At 40.4% G+C, this 17,952-nt stretch overlaps 2 protein-coding genes and 2 non-coding genes across 8 annotated transcripts in view; 3 read left to right on the top strand and 1 right to left on the bottom strand.

The window, feature by feature from the left end:
* Positions 1–124: 124 nt before the first annotated feature.
* On the top strand, positions 125–4,645 carry EEF1B2 (eukaryotic translation elongation factor 1 beta 2). Its single transcript, XM_005144656.2, has 6 exons — positions 125–300; positions 618–740; positions 2,628–2,751; positions 3,108–3,174; positions 3,822–3,947; positions 4,453–4,645. Exons 1-6 carry the CDS (start codon positions 221–223, stop codon positions 4,605–4,607), a joined length of 675 nt encoding a protein of 224 aa, XP_005144713.1. The 5' UTR covers positions 125–220; the 3' UTR covers positions 4,608–4,645.
* LOC115945765 (small nucleolar RNA SNORD51) lies at positions 2,957–3,037 on the top strand. Its single transcript, XR_004080007.1, has one exon. It is a non-coding gene; the product is annotated as a small nucleolar RNA SNORD51 (small nucleolar RNA).
* LOC115945767 (small nucleolar RNA SNORA41) lies at positions 3,459–3,592 on the top strand. Its single transcript, XR_004080009.1, has one exon. It is a non-coding gene; the product is annotated as a small nucleolar RNA SNORA41 (small nucleolar RNA).
* Positions 4,646–6,912: 2,267 nt separating the features above from the next.
* Positions 6,913–17,952, bottom strand: part of CMKLR2 (chemerin chemokine-like receptor 2) — a 28,666-nt gene continuing 17,626 nt past the window's right edge. For 3 of the 5 annotated variants that reach the window (XM_031045140.2, XM_031045138.2, XM_031045139.2), the window contains exon 2: positions 6,913–10,366. In XM_031045140.2, coding sequence (XP_030901000.1) covers positions 9,298–10,350 — 1,053 coding nt within the window. In that variant the 5' untranslated portion in view covers positions 10,351–10,366 and the 3' untranslated portion in view covers positions 6,913–9,297. Of the gene's footprint in view, positions 10,367–11,648; positions 11,724–11,827; positions 11,903–17,952 lie in introns of those variants that run through there. The other 2 variants (XM_031045137.2, XM_031045142.2) reach the window with 2 other exon arrangements.

Raw genomic sequence — 17,952 nt, 5'->3', positions numbered from 1 at the left:
CGATCCTTCTCCGCACCGCTAATATACCTGCCGCTGCACGGCGTGCGCTGCAGCATTCAACGTGTGAGGAACTACTTCGCGGTTTATTCTTGCGGAGGGATACTTTTGTGTGAAACACCGCGGAGGGATCCCATGCGCTATATAACTGAGGCGCGGGGGCTGCTGGGCCTTTTTGAGCGGCGGTCTGAGTAGGGGCGCGTGTGTTCGCGCCGCTGCCGCCATGGGCTTCGGGGACCTGAAGTCCGCTGCTGGCCTCCGGGTCCTCAATGATTTCCTGGCTGACAGGAGCTATATCGAGGGGTGAGAAGCGGCTGGGGCTCGGGGGAGGCGGGGATGGCCAGGCCGCAGTGAGGCCCGCTGGCCTGGCGGGATGGGGCTTTCGGCAGCTGTTGCGCGGGGCGCAGGGCCGGAGCTGGCAGAGCTCGTGGGCCACCACAGCCCGACTGGCTTTGGGCACTTAACGCGGAGCTCCTTTCTTTCTCGTTACTGGGCCCAGTAGCAGCATGAGGGACGCGCAGAGCTGCTGTTGCAGCGCGGTGATCTCAGTGCTCGGTAGCTGGTGCTTCGCGTCCTTCTCGGTGCACCGAGGAAGGGAGTTAATCTTTTGTTCTCCGCAGGTATGTCCCATCTCAGGCTGACATAGCAGTCTTCGAAGCAATCAGTGCTCCACCTCCGGCAGACTTGTTTCACGCTCTTCGGTGGTACAATCATATTAAGTCGTACGAAAAGCAAAAAGCAAGGTACGTCTTGTATAAAGAGTTGAAATATGTGTGCAAACTGGTTTACGAAGTGTTGCATTTTTTTCCTTGAGTTTGAACAAACCATTTTTTTTTACTGGTACCATGTGGCTTTTTGGGTTGCTGTTGGAATAGGAGCAGGTCTAGCAGCAGAGCAGGCCTCTTCTGTCAGTACTTTACATTCCTCAGTTAGCATTTAGGCAGTGTGATTCTGTTTCTGTTCGGTTGTTGACATTTCTACTAAAGCTCATAAGAAAGACTTGAGTGTTGTTGCTGCCATTTACACAACTGTTGAAAGCTGGAAATTACTTACTAGTAATCGACCCATAAAGCCACACCAAAATGGATTGGGAAGTGTTGCAGGAGTCTTAAAAGATAAATACATAGTACATAGATGATAGATAGGGGAAGTGCTAGATAAGGGAAGTGCAGTGGTTTAAACTCTGTTGGCAAGTCAGCCACACAGTTTAGCCTCCTCCTCCCGCCCCCCCAGCTCCTGGAGGGGTGGAGAGGAGAATCGAATGAATGTAACTCCCATGGGTTGAGATAAGAACAGTCCAGTAACTAAGGTATAACACAAACCACTACTGCTACCACCAATAATAATAATAATGATAAGAGAAACAACAAGGGAAGAGAATATGATACCACCCGCTGAAAACACACCCAATCGAGCAGAGAGAGTGCCCTTCCAGGTAATTCCCAGTTACATCCTGGGCATGACGTGCAGTGATATGGAATACTTCTTTGGCTAGTTTGGGTCAGGTGTCCTGTTTTAGCTTCCACTCCTCCTTGGCAGAGCATGAGACTCACAAAGTCTTTGGTCAGTCTAAACATTTGAGCAGTAACTAAAAACATCAGTGTTATCAGCATTGTTCCAAGACTGAAAGTAAAAACGCAGTGCTCCACCAGCTACTAAGAAGGAGAAAAAGTGACTGCTACTGCTAAACCCAGGACAGTGCTTCATTCAGATTTAACAGAAAAGATGATTTGCAATGCAGAAGCACATACGAAGGGGGAATGTGAAAGCAAATGTTATCTTTTTTCTTTTTTAGTGATTTTAGTGTTCATGAAAGGTGCTGTATTGACATCCATGGAGACTGCAGGCCTCTCTAAAAAGGTACAGCATAGGTAGTGTCAGTGTTGCTGCACTGCCTCTTCTATGTGCCTCAGTCCGGTTTGGAGGGAACTCTTGTAAAGTTTCTGAAACTCTTACAATGCTAAAGGGGATTATAAAGAGAGAGTATAAAGTTGCTTCACAAAGTTTACTCTGTGGAAACTACTCAGTTCCTGAAGCTAAAGCTGATTTTATCATTCTTGTAAAAGCAGTTCACAGTAATAGTAAAATTACAAGCTTATCCTCAAACTACAGAACTAGATGAGCTGTAGGAGAACAATTAAGTAGGGAGTTGTGTTCCCTCCGTGTGCTATTGAGAGCCAGCTTTCAGGGTAAAGCATTCACTGAAACTTACAAGGTTTGCAGCAAGGTGTTTTTTGTTACTGGTTATTTTTAAACAAAATATTCATAGAAGACCATGAACAGGAAGTTGGTAACTTTTCATACATAGACTATACTATAGATAAATGATACCAATAAGAAGCTGGTTTTTATCTATACATTTTGGTGGAACAGCAGTATTGGGCAGGATCATGTCAATTCAGATGAACAGTCTCTGGATATGGGACTTCAGTTGCAGCAGTATGTCAGGAGCATCAGGAATCATCTTTGGGGCAGTTCCTTTTCAAGTAGCAGAATTGGATTTAAATGTGGTTTGGGTTTTTTTTTTCTGAGCAGCATTTGATTCTGAATGCACTTGTAGTTTCATTGACAGATTGTTGGTATTTGTATTGACACTTGAGTAGGCTCCTAATACCTGCTTTTTCTTGCAGCTTGCCAGGAGTAAAGAAGGCTTTGGGGAAATATGGTCCTGCTGATGTGGAGGACACAACAGGAGCAGCCACAGATAGCAAAGATGATGATGACATTGATCTTTTTGGATCTGATGATGAGGAGGTATGTGTGACCTTTCTGTATTACATTTAGGGTTTTAGGAATATCCAGGTATGCAGATCTTTGCCTCAACTAGTTTAAGTTACTTAGATTTGTGACCTTGATACCAGATCCTATTTGAAATTCTCAAATTCAGCTCTCTGTGAAACAGAAGAGCATGGAAGGTAAAGAGAGTTAGAAAGGAATGGGTTGCAATTGCCTGCTTTGACTGGCTACATGATGAATAAAACAAAAAAATCACCATCTTTCGGCTGATGGTTGTGATGATTTGTTTTTGCCTGAGTAGATGCCAGTCAGTTTGGTAATACTTTGAAGATATGGGTTTGGTGCTTTTGTGTAACTTCAGGTTTCTCTTCCAGGAAAGTGAAGAAGCAAAGAAACTGAGGGAGGAACGTCTGGCCCAGTATGAATCAAAGAAGTCCAAAAGTATGTCTACCAGGAACTTTTTAATCTCTTACACTAGGGTTAATTTTCATACACTTGAACAGGGGGGCTAGAAATACTAATTAACTGTAACATACAGGCTTGACTGGAATGAGGCAGGGAGTAATGGCCTGTGGGCTTAGCCTTTCCCATAGCAAATAGGAACCTTTTGTCCTGTTAATACACTCTTGTTTGATTTAATCCAGAGGCTGTGCTTTCTGTTTAAATTCAGATAACACCAGGATTTTCTTTAAAAGTTTACAGAAAAGCCTGTACTATTCAAGTCCCTCCACAGCTACTGGTCTGGAACTGTTCAGAATTGTAGCAGTTGCAGTATTCCCTCTGTGGCAAATAAACTGTTACACAGGATTAAGCTCTTTCTCAGATCCTCTGAAAAGGACTTCCTATGTAACAAACAACATAAGCTTTTTAATCTGTGTTTTGTTATGAGACTTTCTGAAGAGCATATGTACATCTATGTAGGTAGAGCTGAAATATTCTAGGAAATGTATGTTGGTACAAGAGGCCTGTGACAAGAAGACGTTCTTGTTGGTGAAATTGGAAAAACAGCTCTTGTAAAGCTAGTTTGCAAGTACATTAATGAGGTTTTGAACATTTCTTAGTCTTTAATGGTGGTTTTCTTCCCCCAGAACCAGCTGTTGTTGCCAAATCATCGATCTTGCTTGATGTGAAACCTTGGGATGATGAGACAGACATGGCCAAGCTAGAGGAATGTGTTCGAAGCATTCAAGCAGATGGATTGGTCTGGGGTTCCTGTAAGTAGGAGAAAATTTCAAGGCAGAAAGATAATGCAGTCCCTTAACATACAGCATATGAATGGGTAGAGTTGCGCTTGCTGTTTCCTGATCTGTTAAAATGTAGGTAGCTGCAACAGTGCAGGAATTGCATTCCTGTGTTGTATCTTGACATAGTCAAAGACGTGTATTAGTGCAGCAGCCAAGTTAAGATCCAAATGCAGGTTTCAGAAGCTTTAAAACTGGCTCTGCTATCCTGCAGCTCCCTGTACAGTACCTACTGCAGCAAGCAGACACCCATTCACCCACATCACTGGTTTGGTTGGGGGGACACCCACAAAAATAAACCCTTTTCCGATCACTTTGTGAATGCTGTGTTAATGAGGCAGTCTGTAATCTGGAGCAAATTATGCTGTTGATGCATTTCTGCAAACTCATTCAGTTTGATCTTAGATCTGCATTTTTAAGAGATCCCACCAATCAAATAGTACTAATGCTATTGTTTTTTCTTCCTTTGTGTTTGCAGCCAAGCTGGTACCAGTTGGCTATGGTATCAAAAAGCTTCAGATCCAGTGCGTTGTTGAAGATGATAAAGTTGGAACAGATATGCTGGAAGAGAGAATAACAGCTTTTGAAGATTATGTACAATCAATGGATGTAGCTGCTTTCAATAAGATTTAAGTCTTGAGATATCTAGAATAAATGCGATTGCAAAAAAAGGTCCTTGTCTGTGGTTAATTCAAAATCATTGTGTGATCAAACCCTTAAAATTTGATTGAGGGGTAAAGTAGAAGCTAAAACTGAATTTCAGGGTTGCTCCAACATCCCACTGTAGTACCAAAGGGCATGAGCAGGAGAAAGAGAAAATTTATACAGCCCAGGTTTAACATCTACCTGGCTTGAAAAATCTGAACTGCTCTTGGGGGAAACTGCATCTTTAAACATTTCTGTAATTCCTCTGGAAGAAGAGATGGCTTCAAGGGGAAAGCCCAGGGCTCTGGCAAAGTGCAGGTAATTTCTCTTAACAGATAAGAACAGTAGCATGAATTCTTTTTGTCTGTTAAAGCTGGTGACTAACTAAATACACTGTGGCTTTTGTTGGAAGCTAAAACTTTGCTTCACTGAGGAGGAATGGAGGTGAAGGTAAGTTAGAAGCCACTGCTATGCCCTAATGATGACAAAGCATATAGTGAAACTATTGAACTGGAGACTAGCATGGTGCCTTGTGTCTCCTGTGGCATGGACTTTGACCTCTGAGGTCTGAAAACATCTGCAATGAAAGTACTGTAAATTTTTCATCTTTTCCGGGGCTTCTTAATTAGTACAGCAAAGTATGGGGTTGCTAAAAGTTCCTACTTTGATTAGTGTTCCAAGGTCCTTGTGCATCCTGCACCTTAAAATAGCCCAGACAAACTGGTTAGCTTGGGAGTGGGGTTGTGTTTCTCGAAAGGCGCTGCATCTCAAAGGCAACTAGAGGGCAGCATGCACCTTCCAACAGGACGCCAGGCACCAGCTCCTCTGCAAGCCAGTGCGGGGATGAACAGGCTGCAGTGACCGAGGCTGCAGCTTATGCAGATGGTATTTGTCTAATAAGCAAAGCAGGCTCGGCCTAAAACCAACAAAAAAGCAAGTGTTAAGTTAAAATGCAAAGATAAAGTAGTGTAACTTAACACCAGCTTGAGCTGCTTGCTCCACTCCAGATTGATTTCTAGATTGATATTTTTTTTTAAAGCTTGAAGAGCCTGTCAGAACTGTTCTCCATTCCTTATCCATAGGAATGATACAAATGTAAAGGCTGTCAAAGTTGTGAAGCTTATAAATAAAATCACATCTCTAGGCCTTCTGTTGGACTCAGAAATTGTGACCCTGAAATGGAAGCCCTTTATGTACAACATTGGTCACTCAGTGTTGAAGCCTGACAGCAGCAGCTAAGATACAAGGTTTTGCTCTGTTTCACATAGCATGTGTGGGTAGTTGTCTAGGGCAGCAGGTCCTGTTTCTCTTGCTGGAATGCCTGCCAGCTTCACATTATGCAAGAGCTTTGTTTTATAATTTGTCTTGGAGAAAAAAAAAATCTGCCTCCTAGAGGTTTAAAGCATGAATCAACAATTGAAAGTAAGTATAATTACAGGCTTCAGTCCTACCTCCCATAAACTTAACTCTTAAAGGACCGGCTTCATCCCATATGTAATAATGCACAGTGCTCTATCTGTGTAAATTTTCTAGCTGCTGCTTCTGCTAAATCAGGTGGCTCGGTTTTATCAATTCTTTCAAGATGCTGTTAAAAGCAAGCAATCATCAAATGCCACATCAGAAAAAAATTAGGAAAACATCAGAAAAAAATCAGGAAAAAAATTCTGCCACAAAAATGTAATTTTTATTCTTGGCCATCACTGTTTCTGACCTCCCATCCAACATGCTTCTTACCTTTAAACTCTTTCCTAGACCTTGATATTAAAGTTTCAGGTAGATAAAATGGTTTGGTTTATAGGCTAACTTTCTTTAGATACAGCCTGTGAGCCATCCATCTGACTTGCCAGGCTGGATTCCCCTGTGTGTGTGTATGTTAGACTAAGCATGCATGTACAAACCCTTCAGTTGCTGGGATTTCTTTAGTGGATTTCTTTTCCTTGATCTTAGGAAATTTGCTGCACAGGAACAAGACAAAAGGTAAAGAGCACTGTCTCTGCAGCTGAAAAAGAGATAGGGCAAGAGAACTCCACAGAATCAACATATCTTTATGTTGGGGGGGGGTTGTGTAGTATTTGGGTATGTGTTGGTGTGTCATTGTGCCTCTGAAAAATCAGCATCTTAGAGTAAATGAGACAATTCTATCTTAAGTGTCTTAACAGAAAGATCAGCAGAAAGTTCTGTAATTTAAATATGTGATAGACACGAATACTGGTATAACAGCTTCAACAAAAGTAATAGTTACAAACTGACTCACATAACAACCTTGACAAGTACAAACTGCTCAGGAAGCAGATAAGAGCAAGTAACCAGAACTTGTTTATTATAAAGCATGCCAATAGCTATTATTCTTGAATGAATGATCACAGAACTATTTCCTATGAAGTGTTTTTTTCTATAGTATCTTATAGTATGATAAGATAGATCCCCTTTTTCAGGCTGCTTTTACCATTGTGTTGGGTTAAACAAACATTCCATAGTCCAAGCGGCAGAGAACTGTTGGTATTGTTTTAGATTCTCTTTGGAAACAGAAACTTAGAGCATTATCAGTTTTGTTGAGGTATCTTCCATTACTCTTGCAGAAAACATTTGGAGACAATTCTGTAGCTCATCTTGGTGTGAATAAGGTAGTAATTATATTGCAAAATTATTAATCCACTTAATTGCATAGACCAGGCCTGACTTTGGCCCTGTTCCATTCTGTTTCTGTATCTCTGTTCTCTACTTCAGGGGAGGCTTTCTGATAAATTATGCAAGACAGCATAAGTCTGTTTCCTCCATTTGAAAATCAATCTCTTTACTGTATAGCAGGATGTGTGCTCACATAGCTGACGCACAGGAGGAAAGCTGATATAAACCTTATTCCTGTAGTGGAAAGGGTCAGGGCTTGCTTTCATCTTCCAAGATCTTTGAGTAAGAGGTCTTCTAACAGAAAGTCACTGCATATTGCTGCCGAGAAAAGCAAATGACCACGCACTCTGGAAACAACATTATTTTATTACTTCACTTGGAGTACAGTCAGGAGAGTGGTACTACTGCATCGCTCTTAGGAGAATGTCAGGGAATATGTGAAGGAAAACAGCAAAATGTTTGATTTTGGCACATTCAGCAGCACAGTGCCAAATACTATGATGAGTCAGTATGTACCAGGCAGCAAATGACTCAATGGAACAGTGCTGCTTACCAGCTTTCCAGCCCCAAGTGAAATACGCTGAAATTCCACTGACCCTGCCTGACTCCCAAACTCCCTGAAAGCAAAGCTCAAAGAAAGAGTTTCAAGGCCATACATAGATGATTTGTATTTGTACAGGTACCAGTGCTGAATGTGCTTATGCATGCAGATGTGCGTATTTTATACAAAAGCAAATATATTTACATATAAGGCCTCAATCGCAGTATAAATGCTACTTATGTGTGTTGTCAGGCCATAGAAACTAGGTGATTATTTGAAAGGCAGTTTTACTGTATGTACCTAGGACAATAACAATTCCTTTCCTTTTTTCCAACAAGGAAAAACCCATTTCAATTTACCCAAACCTTTATGGTTTTACTTTTAGTGGAGTTTTATCCCACATTCAACTCTTTAATTAAAGCAGTATTTCATCAGAAATTGGTCCACTCCACTTAGCATATGTATTTGCATTGGTGCATGTGTGATTCTACAGCAAGCAACAAGTTGGAACAGAACACAGTGTAGCTAGGGCTCTGGAATCTTCATTAGTGAAGTGGGCTCCATTTCCTTTTGCCTCTCAATTTGGCAAAGAAGTCCAAATTTGGCTGCAGACTTGTTACAGAATATTGTTGAAATCACCCTGCCCATTTTTTGAAGACTGGCATTAGGGCAAACAAAATGTTGTATCATTTCTTCACCTTTGTTTGACAGAGCAATAAAGAAGAACTGATACTTGTTAACCACTTTGAGCCTGAAAGTTTAAACAGAAAAAGAACAAGTGTGGCACAGAGTCTTTAATCTCAGCTTGTGTAAGAAACATCTCTACTAATTCTTTGCACATTTCAAATGATCCTAAAACCCAGATGAAAGATCTACTCGCTATTTTGCATCCAGCTGGACCTAGAAGTACAAGAACAAGTGACCAGAAAACACAGAATCTCCTGTCTTAGAGTATAACATAAAGAGTGCTGGGAGAAAAGTTTTTCTTCTCTGTCTCAGGATTCTTCTCCAACTGTGGAGTAGAGCCACCAATAGCTTCACTTAGCTGGGATGTAGCCAGGTGATTCCTACTTAAGGCAATACTAGACAATCAGGAGACTCGAGCCACTGATGTATGGCCATGCCTTCTTGGATGAAAATGCTTGATCAAGAGTGCCATCAGTGATGGCAAGGAGGAACATTTTTATTATGTGCTCTGTTGATATCAATGAAGTATGGAACCACAACACAACAACAGGATTACAACAGCATTCCTGATCAAAAATCCAGTTGGAGCAATTACACTTATGCTAACAACTTTCAGTTCAGGCTGTGTGTGCACTGCAAGCTCACCACACCCAAGCAGTGTGTCCTTTATAACCTTTTCAAGGATAGCAGTGAGTACAAGGAAGCCAGCTGTTTACATACAACTGTAGATGCAAAGATGCACATCTGACTGACAGATGCAAAGTCAAGAACACCTCCAAATCTCCTGCCAGCTGTTTTGGAGAGGGATGGTGACAGGAGCAGTCACTGGGCAGTTTCACAATAGTGCACAGGCGCATGGGTGTTGTCCGAGCTCCACAGCTGCTCGCTGACAGTTCCAGAGCGGCTCATCTCCCACAGTGCCAACTTCAGCACCTCAGAGACTGTAGTCTTGACCTCGGCCTGGAACTTTTTGCTAATCAGAACATAAAGGATTGGATTGAGGCAACTGTTGATGAAGCCAAGGCTGGTGGAGAGGGGAATGCCATCCTGCAGTAAGTCGTGCAAGTTTTCATCATGGTGAGCTGACAGCTCCACGATGCTGAATATGTGATATGGTGTCCAGCAAACAAAAAAAGCTACAACTACAGCAATGATGGTCCAGAAAAGCCTGCTGGAAGTCAATACAGTTCTCCTCTTCACTTTGACAATCAGCAATGAGTAGCAAATGACCATGGTCACTAGAGGAAAGAGGTAACCAAATGCAAGCCTCACCCAAATGAGAATGTGATGTGTCAGCAAAATAAGTTCTCTGTTATGCACGTGGAAGTTGTTGTAGCAAATGGTGACATTATTGAGGACTGTAACTGTGTCTCTAAAGTATAAGGCAGGGCCACCAATAATTGCAGCTGACATCCAAATGATCCCGCTAAGAATGAGCGTGTTCCGTACAGTCCGATACTTGTAGGAAAAGACTGGATGGACAAGGCGGATGTAGCGGTCAAGGCTGATGAATGTCAGGAAGAAAACACTGGCAAACATATTAAGTAGTGCAATGAATGAGTTCATTTTGCAGAGCCACTTCCCAAAAGGCCAGTGGAAGCCCATTGCCACATATGTAATATAGAGGGGCAGGAATAGAACAAAAATGAAATCCGCAATGGCCAGATTGAGGAACCAGAGTGTAGAGACAGATTTATCCCACTTAAAGCCCATAAACCAGATGACGATGGCATTACCTGGCACTCCCAGCAGAAATGCCACACTGTACAAGGAAAGGGAAATTATATGGGCAATGCTGAGGGAAGACTGGGGTGACTCATCTTCCTCAGACAGGTCATAGAAGTACGAGTAGTTCTCAAAATCTTCAAATGTCATGTTGCAGAGTTGCTTTCTAGGGAAGAAAATAAATGGAACAGTCAAAGGGGAAGTCTTTTACTGCACTGTAAATAGTAACCTGCAATTCCTTTAGGTTCTTGGTCCTAAAAAAACCCCAAACATTGACTTAAGTTTCACATGTCTATCACTTCTTAGCTGTCAGCTGTTAAGACAAAGCTTGTGGAGTATTTTGGTTACAGGCATTTATAGAAATGCTCAAATCAAGACAACACTTGAAATCTTCAGGAACTGTCTTCTTTGCATTTATTTCTCAACAGAGAGCACTGAGCACAGCATCACTGATAAATCCCTGAGACCAAATGCAACATTTCACTTAAGTGTGATTTTTCTATTCTTTTCTAGTCGGATTTTGTATTTTACTTCTCTGTTCCTCTTTGAAGCAAGTTTAGGGATTATATCTGTCAGAAACCAGAGAACCACCTAGTAAATGTAGGCAAAAAAGTGCAGTTAAAATGCCAGGAAGCTATTTCTTATAAAATTACTACCCACACACACCTCAAATTACAGTTCACAAAATCATAGACAGTCATTTCATTGCTCCAGCAATTGAAAGTTCATGGGTTTATTCCTCTGCATCACGTATCCTAGCTTTGTATAAAGGAATGCTGATTTTCAGATACATTCAATGCATTAGATTTCCATAACACAGCAAAGGAGGTAGAGAACTAAACATACAGAACATATTTCAGGAGCAACACATATACCTGTGGTAATTCTTCCACTAGTGAGCCAAGAAAAAGTAAGAGATGAAAGAAAATAAAGCTTCCCAGGAGAATAAGATACACTGTAAGAGCTATAGATGAGAATATGCCTGTCTGGTCTGTTGGGGTTTTTTAAGACAGATCCCACAGACAGATCGTCTGTTTTCTTCTGTTGCAAAAGTTTCTGGAACTTAGAAGTACAACATGATATTTCACATAGGAATTTCCTTGTAAAACTCCAAAGGAAGAGTGTGGGAGGGAGAAAAGGGGGGCAGTGGGGGAAAGGAAGGAGAGAATAAAAACCAAGCAAAAAACCCCCCCAAAAAAGAAGAAATGAATGGGAAAATAACTAGGAAACAGAGGTTGAACAGGAAAGAGCACTCAGACTTTACATGTTCATTCCAACACACCACAGACAGTCACAGTCTTACAGAAGTATCTGCAATGGTCAAAACAAATGTTCTGCTAAATTCTGTTATCATTTAAAGCTATATTGTCTGTCTGGACTCAGCTGCACTACGAACCTGTCCCTGAGATGAGGATAGGACCAGCCCATTACACTGCAGATGAGCTCACCAGTACTTTGCTGGGCGCTAGCTCCATTCAGAAGCTGAAATTCATCCTCCCGCTTTTGGAACTCAGCCCTGCATTCCTGCAATTCCACTGATTTTAGCATGCTAAGGACAACAGGAGAGGGGTCTCCAGAGTACGCTGCCTGCAGAAACACATCTGCAAGTTTGTATTTATGTACATACCTTTCCTCCAAGAGTAGTTCGCTTACTTGCAAAGGATTACTCCAGCAAGTGAAGCTACGCATGTGCACACACATTAGCAGGATTAGAATTCTCATTCGTAGATGGATAGGCAAGGGTGGAGAGGGGGGAGAAAGTTGTGTAATTTTATATCTCTTAATTAAAAATGTGTAGTAAGAGTCAATACAGCCTGTTCTGTCAAGAGGCTATGATAACATTTGCCTTCCATAATTTTCATCAGGCTGAAGGAATGTTATTTGGTTGCTGTCTTGATAAAATGATATGTACTGGGATGCATTCATGTAATTACATGCCTCTTGGGGGTAGATTCTGCACTAAATACCAGTACCACCCATCTGAGTAATTTTTTCAAATAGCTTAACAGCTGCTGAGAAATAGCATAAACAGAGCGCAGTACCACTAACATCTGCAACAACATTATATTTGGGCAGTTTCAGAGGACAGTCAGGTTAATAACTGGATTTTTAAGCATCTTTACCTATATACAGAACAATACCTTCAAACTGAATTATGCAATTAAATAACAAAAAAAATATCCTATTTTTAGACTCTTGTTGATTACAATCCTGCATTCCAGTCTCTAATTAATTTTGCTTTTAAGTGTCTCAAGAGCTAGCACAACACAACAACACTTGAATTCTAACATTTCCTCCCAAACTTCTTTTTTTCCTAGTGGTGCTAAAAAAAAAGCCCTAATAAGAATAATAAACATTTGCCTACTGGCCAACAATGTTGATTATATATTTAGAATTTCAAACATGATGTATAGCAGGAGAAAGAAAATGCACCTAAATAAATACCAAATATTTACCAAGCCTCCTGTAGGTTAAAACTCCTCAACTGAAAGAGCGCACCTTTAGAATGCAATTATTTCTCGAAGCTTGCATTCTTCCTTAACTCCTACTCTTTCCATGCAGTAACTCTTTATCAGTGTGAGGGAAAAAAGCAGGAGGACCATTGCTTATGATTTCTTCCACTGCAGATGCTGAAACTAGATTCTATGGCCAGGGCTCAGAAAAGACTTACATTTACCTCTGCAAAGCCCAGCCACTTTTATCTCTGGCATCCACATATATGAAGAACTTCAGCAGGTTAAGCCCTGCTCTGAAAAAGGTAAGCAGCAAGGGAATGTCAGTGAAGCTATGCTGGTTAACATCACTAAGGACACAGATTTTTTCTTCTGGGATAACTGTGAATCATCATTCAGAAGGGATATTTCTTTGTGTTCTTGAAACATATGCAGCTTCATATGCATGCATTTGCTGGGGTTTTTTATTTATTAATAAACTTTAGAGTCAGAACTGTCTTGTAGTTCAAGTTTAGGTCTCGAAAGTGAAGAAATCTGATATTACTCCTTATTCTGTCACTGATTTCCTGTATGAACTTTGATAAACTGCCTAATTTCCAGGCTGGAAAAGCCTCTCATGAACCTGTTTGCAAAGGCTCAGCAGAGAAAACAAGACTTTTTGCCAGCAGTTTCCACTTGGCTTTCATGGCCAGCTGCTAGAAAGGGTAAGGGAGGTTCAGTGCAGCTCACTAGCTCAGTCCCTGCTGGTCCAGAGTTGTGAGAAGGAGCCAGAGGAAGGAAAGTACTCTTCAATAAACAGGAATGTGTGGTCAGAGGCCTGCCAATAGGACCTGGGAGCAGCCACAGGTTACAGAACAGTCTTGTACTGCATGTGGCTGAATATAACAAGTTTAGACTTCATCCTGTTGTTTCCTTTCTTTCTTTTTTTTTAAATGATAAACAGCCTGTGTACACTGAGCAGTTGTTCAACTGGAGCCTGTTCCTCTTTGCTGAGGTCACAAGCAGCTCTGAAAACTGAGCCTCCTTGATTCAGTTGCTTAATTATGAATATAGTTGCTTAATTTTAAGCAAATAGGTTCCAGAATGTTTGACCAGGAGGTTTCATTTCCTGTCCCCTTCTGTAAAACAGAAGTTAATTATGAAGTTACTTCAGAGGAACATCACAGACCAGCACTTGGTCCTGGTACCTTTCAAATCCTGGGACAGAAAACAGAATTACCAAGAAATACAGATCATTATGAAATATTTCTAAGACACAAACCCACAGAACTGCTGTGAAGAGTCTTTCACCATGTGCTATATGAGCTGTCTTTCTCTGAATTTCAGCAGGGAATTACAGAATTGCATCTCAAGTGACATATTCATAGTTTCTTATTACAAGTACATACAGCTCATTTTCTCTGCTACTACTACAGCAATTCATGAATTTGAGCCATAATGAGAAGCTGGACAAACAATTTGATCTGCTTAAAATAGAACAGCTTTTGTCACACTAAGAATGGCCTTATGGTTATGACACGGGACCAGTACTTTGGACTCTATTCATGGCTAACACCACATGCATCCTGTTTGACTAGGGGAAGTCATTTGACCTCTTCACGCCCCAGCTCTGAGGTCAGTGGAACGGCTTTTGAATGAAATTACATTGCGTTTTCAGTCTAAAATAGGAGAAAACAAACAAAACAGTTGCAATTTCCACTCACTTCATTTGATGCTGTCTTCCTGGGGGTTTGAATTCTCTAAGCACCAAACAAGTTAGGTTCCAACCTTATTACACTACATGTGGTAGTTTATGCCATATGTTTGGACTGCACAACCCCTCTCTCACATTTGGTCCTCATTACTTATGATATTTACAGAGAGGTCCAATGGAAGAGCTTATTCATTCTCTGTGTTGGTTAAAAGTTAACACAAATATATGAGTTGTAGCCCTTAGATCTATTTGTTCAGTGTCATAAACAGTGCTCAGAGCCTCTGGCCAGCCAAATTGATTTCAGAGGTCACAACAGTGTGTCCTGACTTAATAGGAAAAATATGGCTCGCAGAGCTGGCTACCTCAACAGTTAACTTCATATGTTATGACTTAAATATATTACATAAACCCACCTTTTAATGTCTTTATGAATAATTCTGAGCTTATCACATTCCACGTATCATCTATGGCTAAACAAAAGCTTATTTGGTTGACTCACTTCAACTTTTGTCATTTCCAAGAGTCGAATGTTGGAGTACAACTGGTTTCTCAAAAGGTCACCTAAAGCCTTCTTGTCACACTGTGTCTCAGCAAGTTTGTCTGGTTATTGAAATAAGAACCTCAAAATATCTTCAGGCATTTAAGATGCTAAATTTTGAATTTATCTAACTTCGAAAACATAGGCATAAAATAACCCAGTAGTTTATCTGTAAAGTTCAAAACACAGAAGGCTGAGTAATTTTCTCAGAAGTACATACATGCTTCTGGCAAGTATTTTACAAAGACATAAAAAAAAGATCCTAAAAATCATGAGGAATACCAATGAGATTACAGTCATAGATTCATACTTCTGCCTCAGAAGAACAAAGCTAAGATGACCATTTGCCTCCATGTAGAAACATTCCTATAATAGGAAGTGCCTGATACACTCATACTACAAAATTAAATCATAGCTATGCTGTAATTTAAGCCTAAAGTTGGCCCTGCAGACAAAGCTACTGGGAAACAAGCATTTTTTACTAGTATACACAAAAACAGAATCAAGGCTTGTGTGGATGTTTTCTCTTTCACATACACATATACAATGCCTACCTCTTGTATATCATTTTAATCATCATTAGATGTATGGTAACAATAACTTTATAAGCCATCCTGAATTCAGCAACTAGAATGGGTTACAATAGATAGGGTATGTGATCAGAAACCTTTTCAAATCATAATATAGATGTGTTTGTTCTAGCAGACTAGACAAGAATGCAAATAACCATCATTCTCCATTATATCTTTCAGTGAAGCAGTGTTAGATATGTAGATACTATGTACTAGATAAAAATCTCCTACAATTAATGCCAAAAACAACTAACTTTGAGCAAAGCCAAACATGACCCTGTTAGTCATAACACACCACTTCATCTGTGGTATTGAAGTCATTTGACCCAATAATAGCCTCTTAACATTTTATGCAGAGTGTTACAGTGGGATTAACAAACCCTTACAGAGCAGGCTCAGTTAATACTGGTAAAGCAATGATTTCAGACCTTCACTTTTGCTGCCATAGAGATGTTAAACAACCAATGGAGAAAATAGCTTTATATCTAAATAATAATGCTGTAACAGGAAAAGAATTGACAGTAGGTCTGGTTGGAATATAAAAAATCATCCAGACAACTGCTGCAACTGAGCAGCATACCATTTCCACGATCAGGTAATTCAAATGTCTGCAACCAGCAACTGCATATCATCAAAACTGATTTATTTTCATGCTGTTCCAAAGCACCAAGACTTCCATCCCCAAAAAAGAAAAAAAATTCAGATGTCCTTGGGATATGCACTGGATGGGGGGAAGCTGTAGAGAGGGCACTTGGTAACTGTGTAGTTAACACTGCTCCTGCTCTTATTCCCTTCCATTAATACAGCTAAAAGTAGAAATATATATTTTTAATATTCCTTCTGAATGTAAGGATTTGCTGTAACCACTGTAAGTCTGTCATGTGACCAGAAACATATCCCATGAAGTCAAGAAAATGACAAGTGAAACACTTAAAGTGGCTCCATTCTGAGAAAAAAAAAAAAGAAGGAAAAAAGAAAGAAAAAAAAAAGGGGGGGGGGGGAGCAAAAAAACAAAATCTAAGCATTCTTCCAAGTGGGTAAAAATAGAAGTTTAGGTAAACAGTGCCACTTGAGATTTAAAGTATGGTCCTATATTGCATGTTTCAGCACTGCTGAAGTATTTACATAACCACTCATAAAGACCTCAGTATTCGTTACCCTTAGTGGAACTGGGCTCAAGTGGGAAGTATCATCAGTCTGTTTACAGACGAGAAGGCTGAGGGTGACCTACAGGAAATCTCCGATTAAACCAGGTGCTAAACCTGCCTAGTGGTTCAACCACAGTCATATCCTCCTTTCTTAAATATAACTGTCCCCTTGCTCATGATGGAGCACAGAAACCACAGCTTCACCTCTGGCAGACCTTCCCCTTCCCAAAGAGGGTGTACCATCACGCCCTCTGTGTTGGAAGGAACCAGCACCTACCTGGGCAGCCCTTGCAGACTGTGGTCTGTTTTCTCTAAACTGAAAAGGGATCTGGATCTCACCATTTATTTGTCATATAAATTAATCTGTCTCTGCAGGCACAGAAAGTACCTCAGAGCCATTAAGCACAGCTCTCAAATGACAAAGCCAGCAGGTACATGATATATCATTTTGGCTGTGCCCTCAGCATGTAAGATATGCACTCTAATGAAATATTGTTCCACAGAACTCTCACATGTTCTCTATTCCTCCACAAACACCAGCAGTATTTTCTTTGGTGATAAATCAGCATAATAACAACATACCTCAAGTAACAGAGATACCTGATTTAAAATTTTCAAGTGCCTCAGCTTCAGAGTGACTGTACTGATAAGATCATGGGTGCTTGTATTTCTAATCAAGCATGGCTTTTACATTTCTCATATAAAATTTATTTGAAATTTTAACTTTGCAACTGTTCAATGTATTTGTGACAAAAGATTTTGATTAGCTTTCATATGACCATTACATGAGCATGCAGCTCTGAGCATGTTTTATAAATGGTTGTGCTCCTCCAGCAAACACATGCTTTAACCACAGTTCCCTTCTAACAGGAAGTAGCAAAGTGAGAGCAGAAAATAAAGAGCAAAAGCAGAGATTTCTTTCAGACTATTAGCTGTTGTCTCAGCAGACTGATTTAAGGCCAATTAACATATGTTAGACAACAACCATTCTAAAGTTACTGCAGGGTAACAACAGGTCATTACGGAAATATGAAAATAACCCTCTCCAGCAAGGTACAAAATCTCTATTGAATACCAGATAAGGAAGCTTACAATCCATTATACTTCATCATCTTGACAAGAAGAGTTAGAAGCTAACCCCAAAGAAAATTACAACGTAACTCATTCCTCAAATATGCCTTCTTATTCCATTTCACATATTAATTTCCCAGTCACTCCCAACAGTATGCTTGCTTATGTACTGCCTTCTAAATATATCTCTGTTCTTCTAGGTTTATTCTTTTGCTCATTAAAGCTACATCAGCAGTTTCTTCTAACATGATTGTAACATTGTTATGGTTATATTACT

This window comes from Melopsittacus undulatus, chromosome 8 (assembly GCF_012275295.1).
Source record: "Melopsittacus undulatus isolate bMelUnd1 chromosome 8, bMelUnd1.mat.Z, whole genome shotgun sequence".
NCBI lineage: Eukaryota > Metazoa > Chordata > Aves > Psittaciformes > Psittaculidae > Melopsittacus > Melopsittacus undulatus.
This window is presented reverse-complemented; position numbering and strand designations above follow the sequence as displayed.

Bases quoted from the DNA above. Each gene is read 5' to 3' on its own strand.
- EEF1B2 (XM_005144656.2), top strand. From the start codon at position 221: ATGGGCTTCGGGGACCTGAAGTCCGCTGCTGGCCTCCGGGTCCTCAAT. The intron at 2,752-3,107 runs GTATGTGTGACC...TTTCTCTTCCAG, and splicing joins TTGGATCTGATGATGAGGAG to GAAAGTGAAGAAGCAAAGAA. The intron at 3,175-3,821 runs GTATGTCTACCA...TTCTTCCCCCAG, and splicing joins TGAATCAAAGAAGTCCAAAA to AACCAGCTGTTGTTGCCAAA.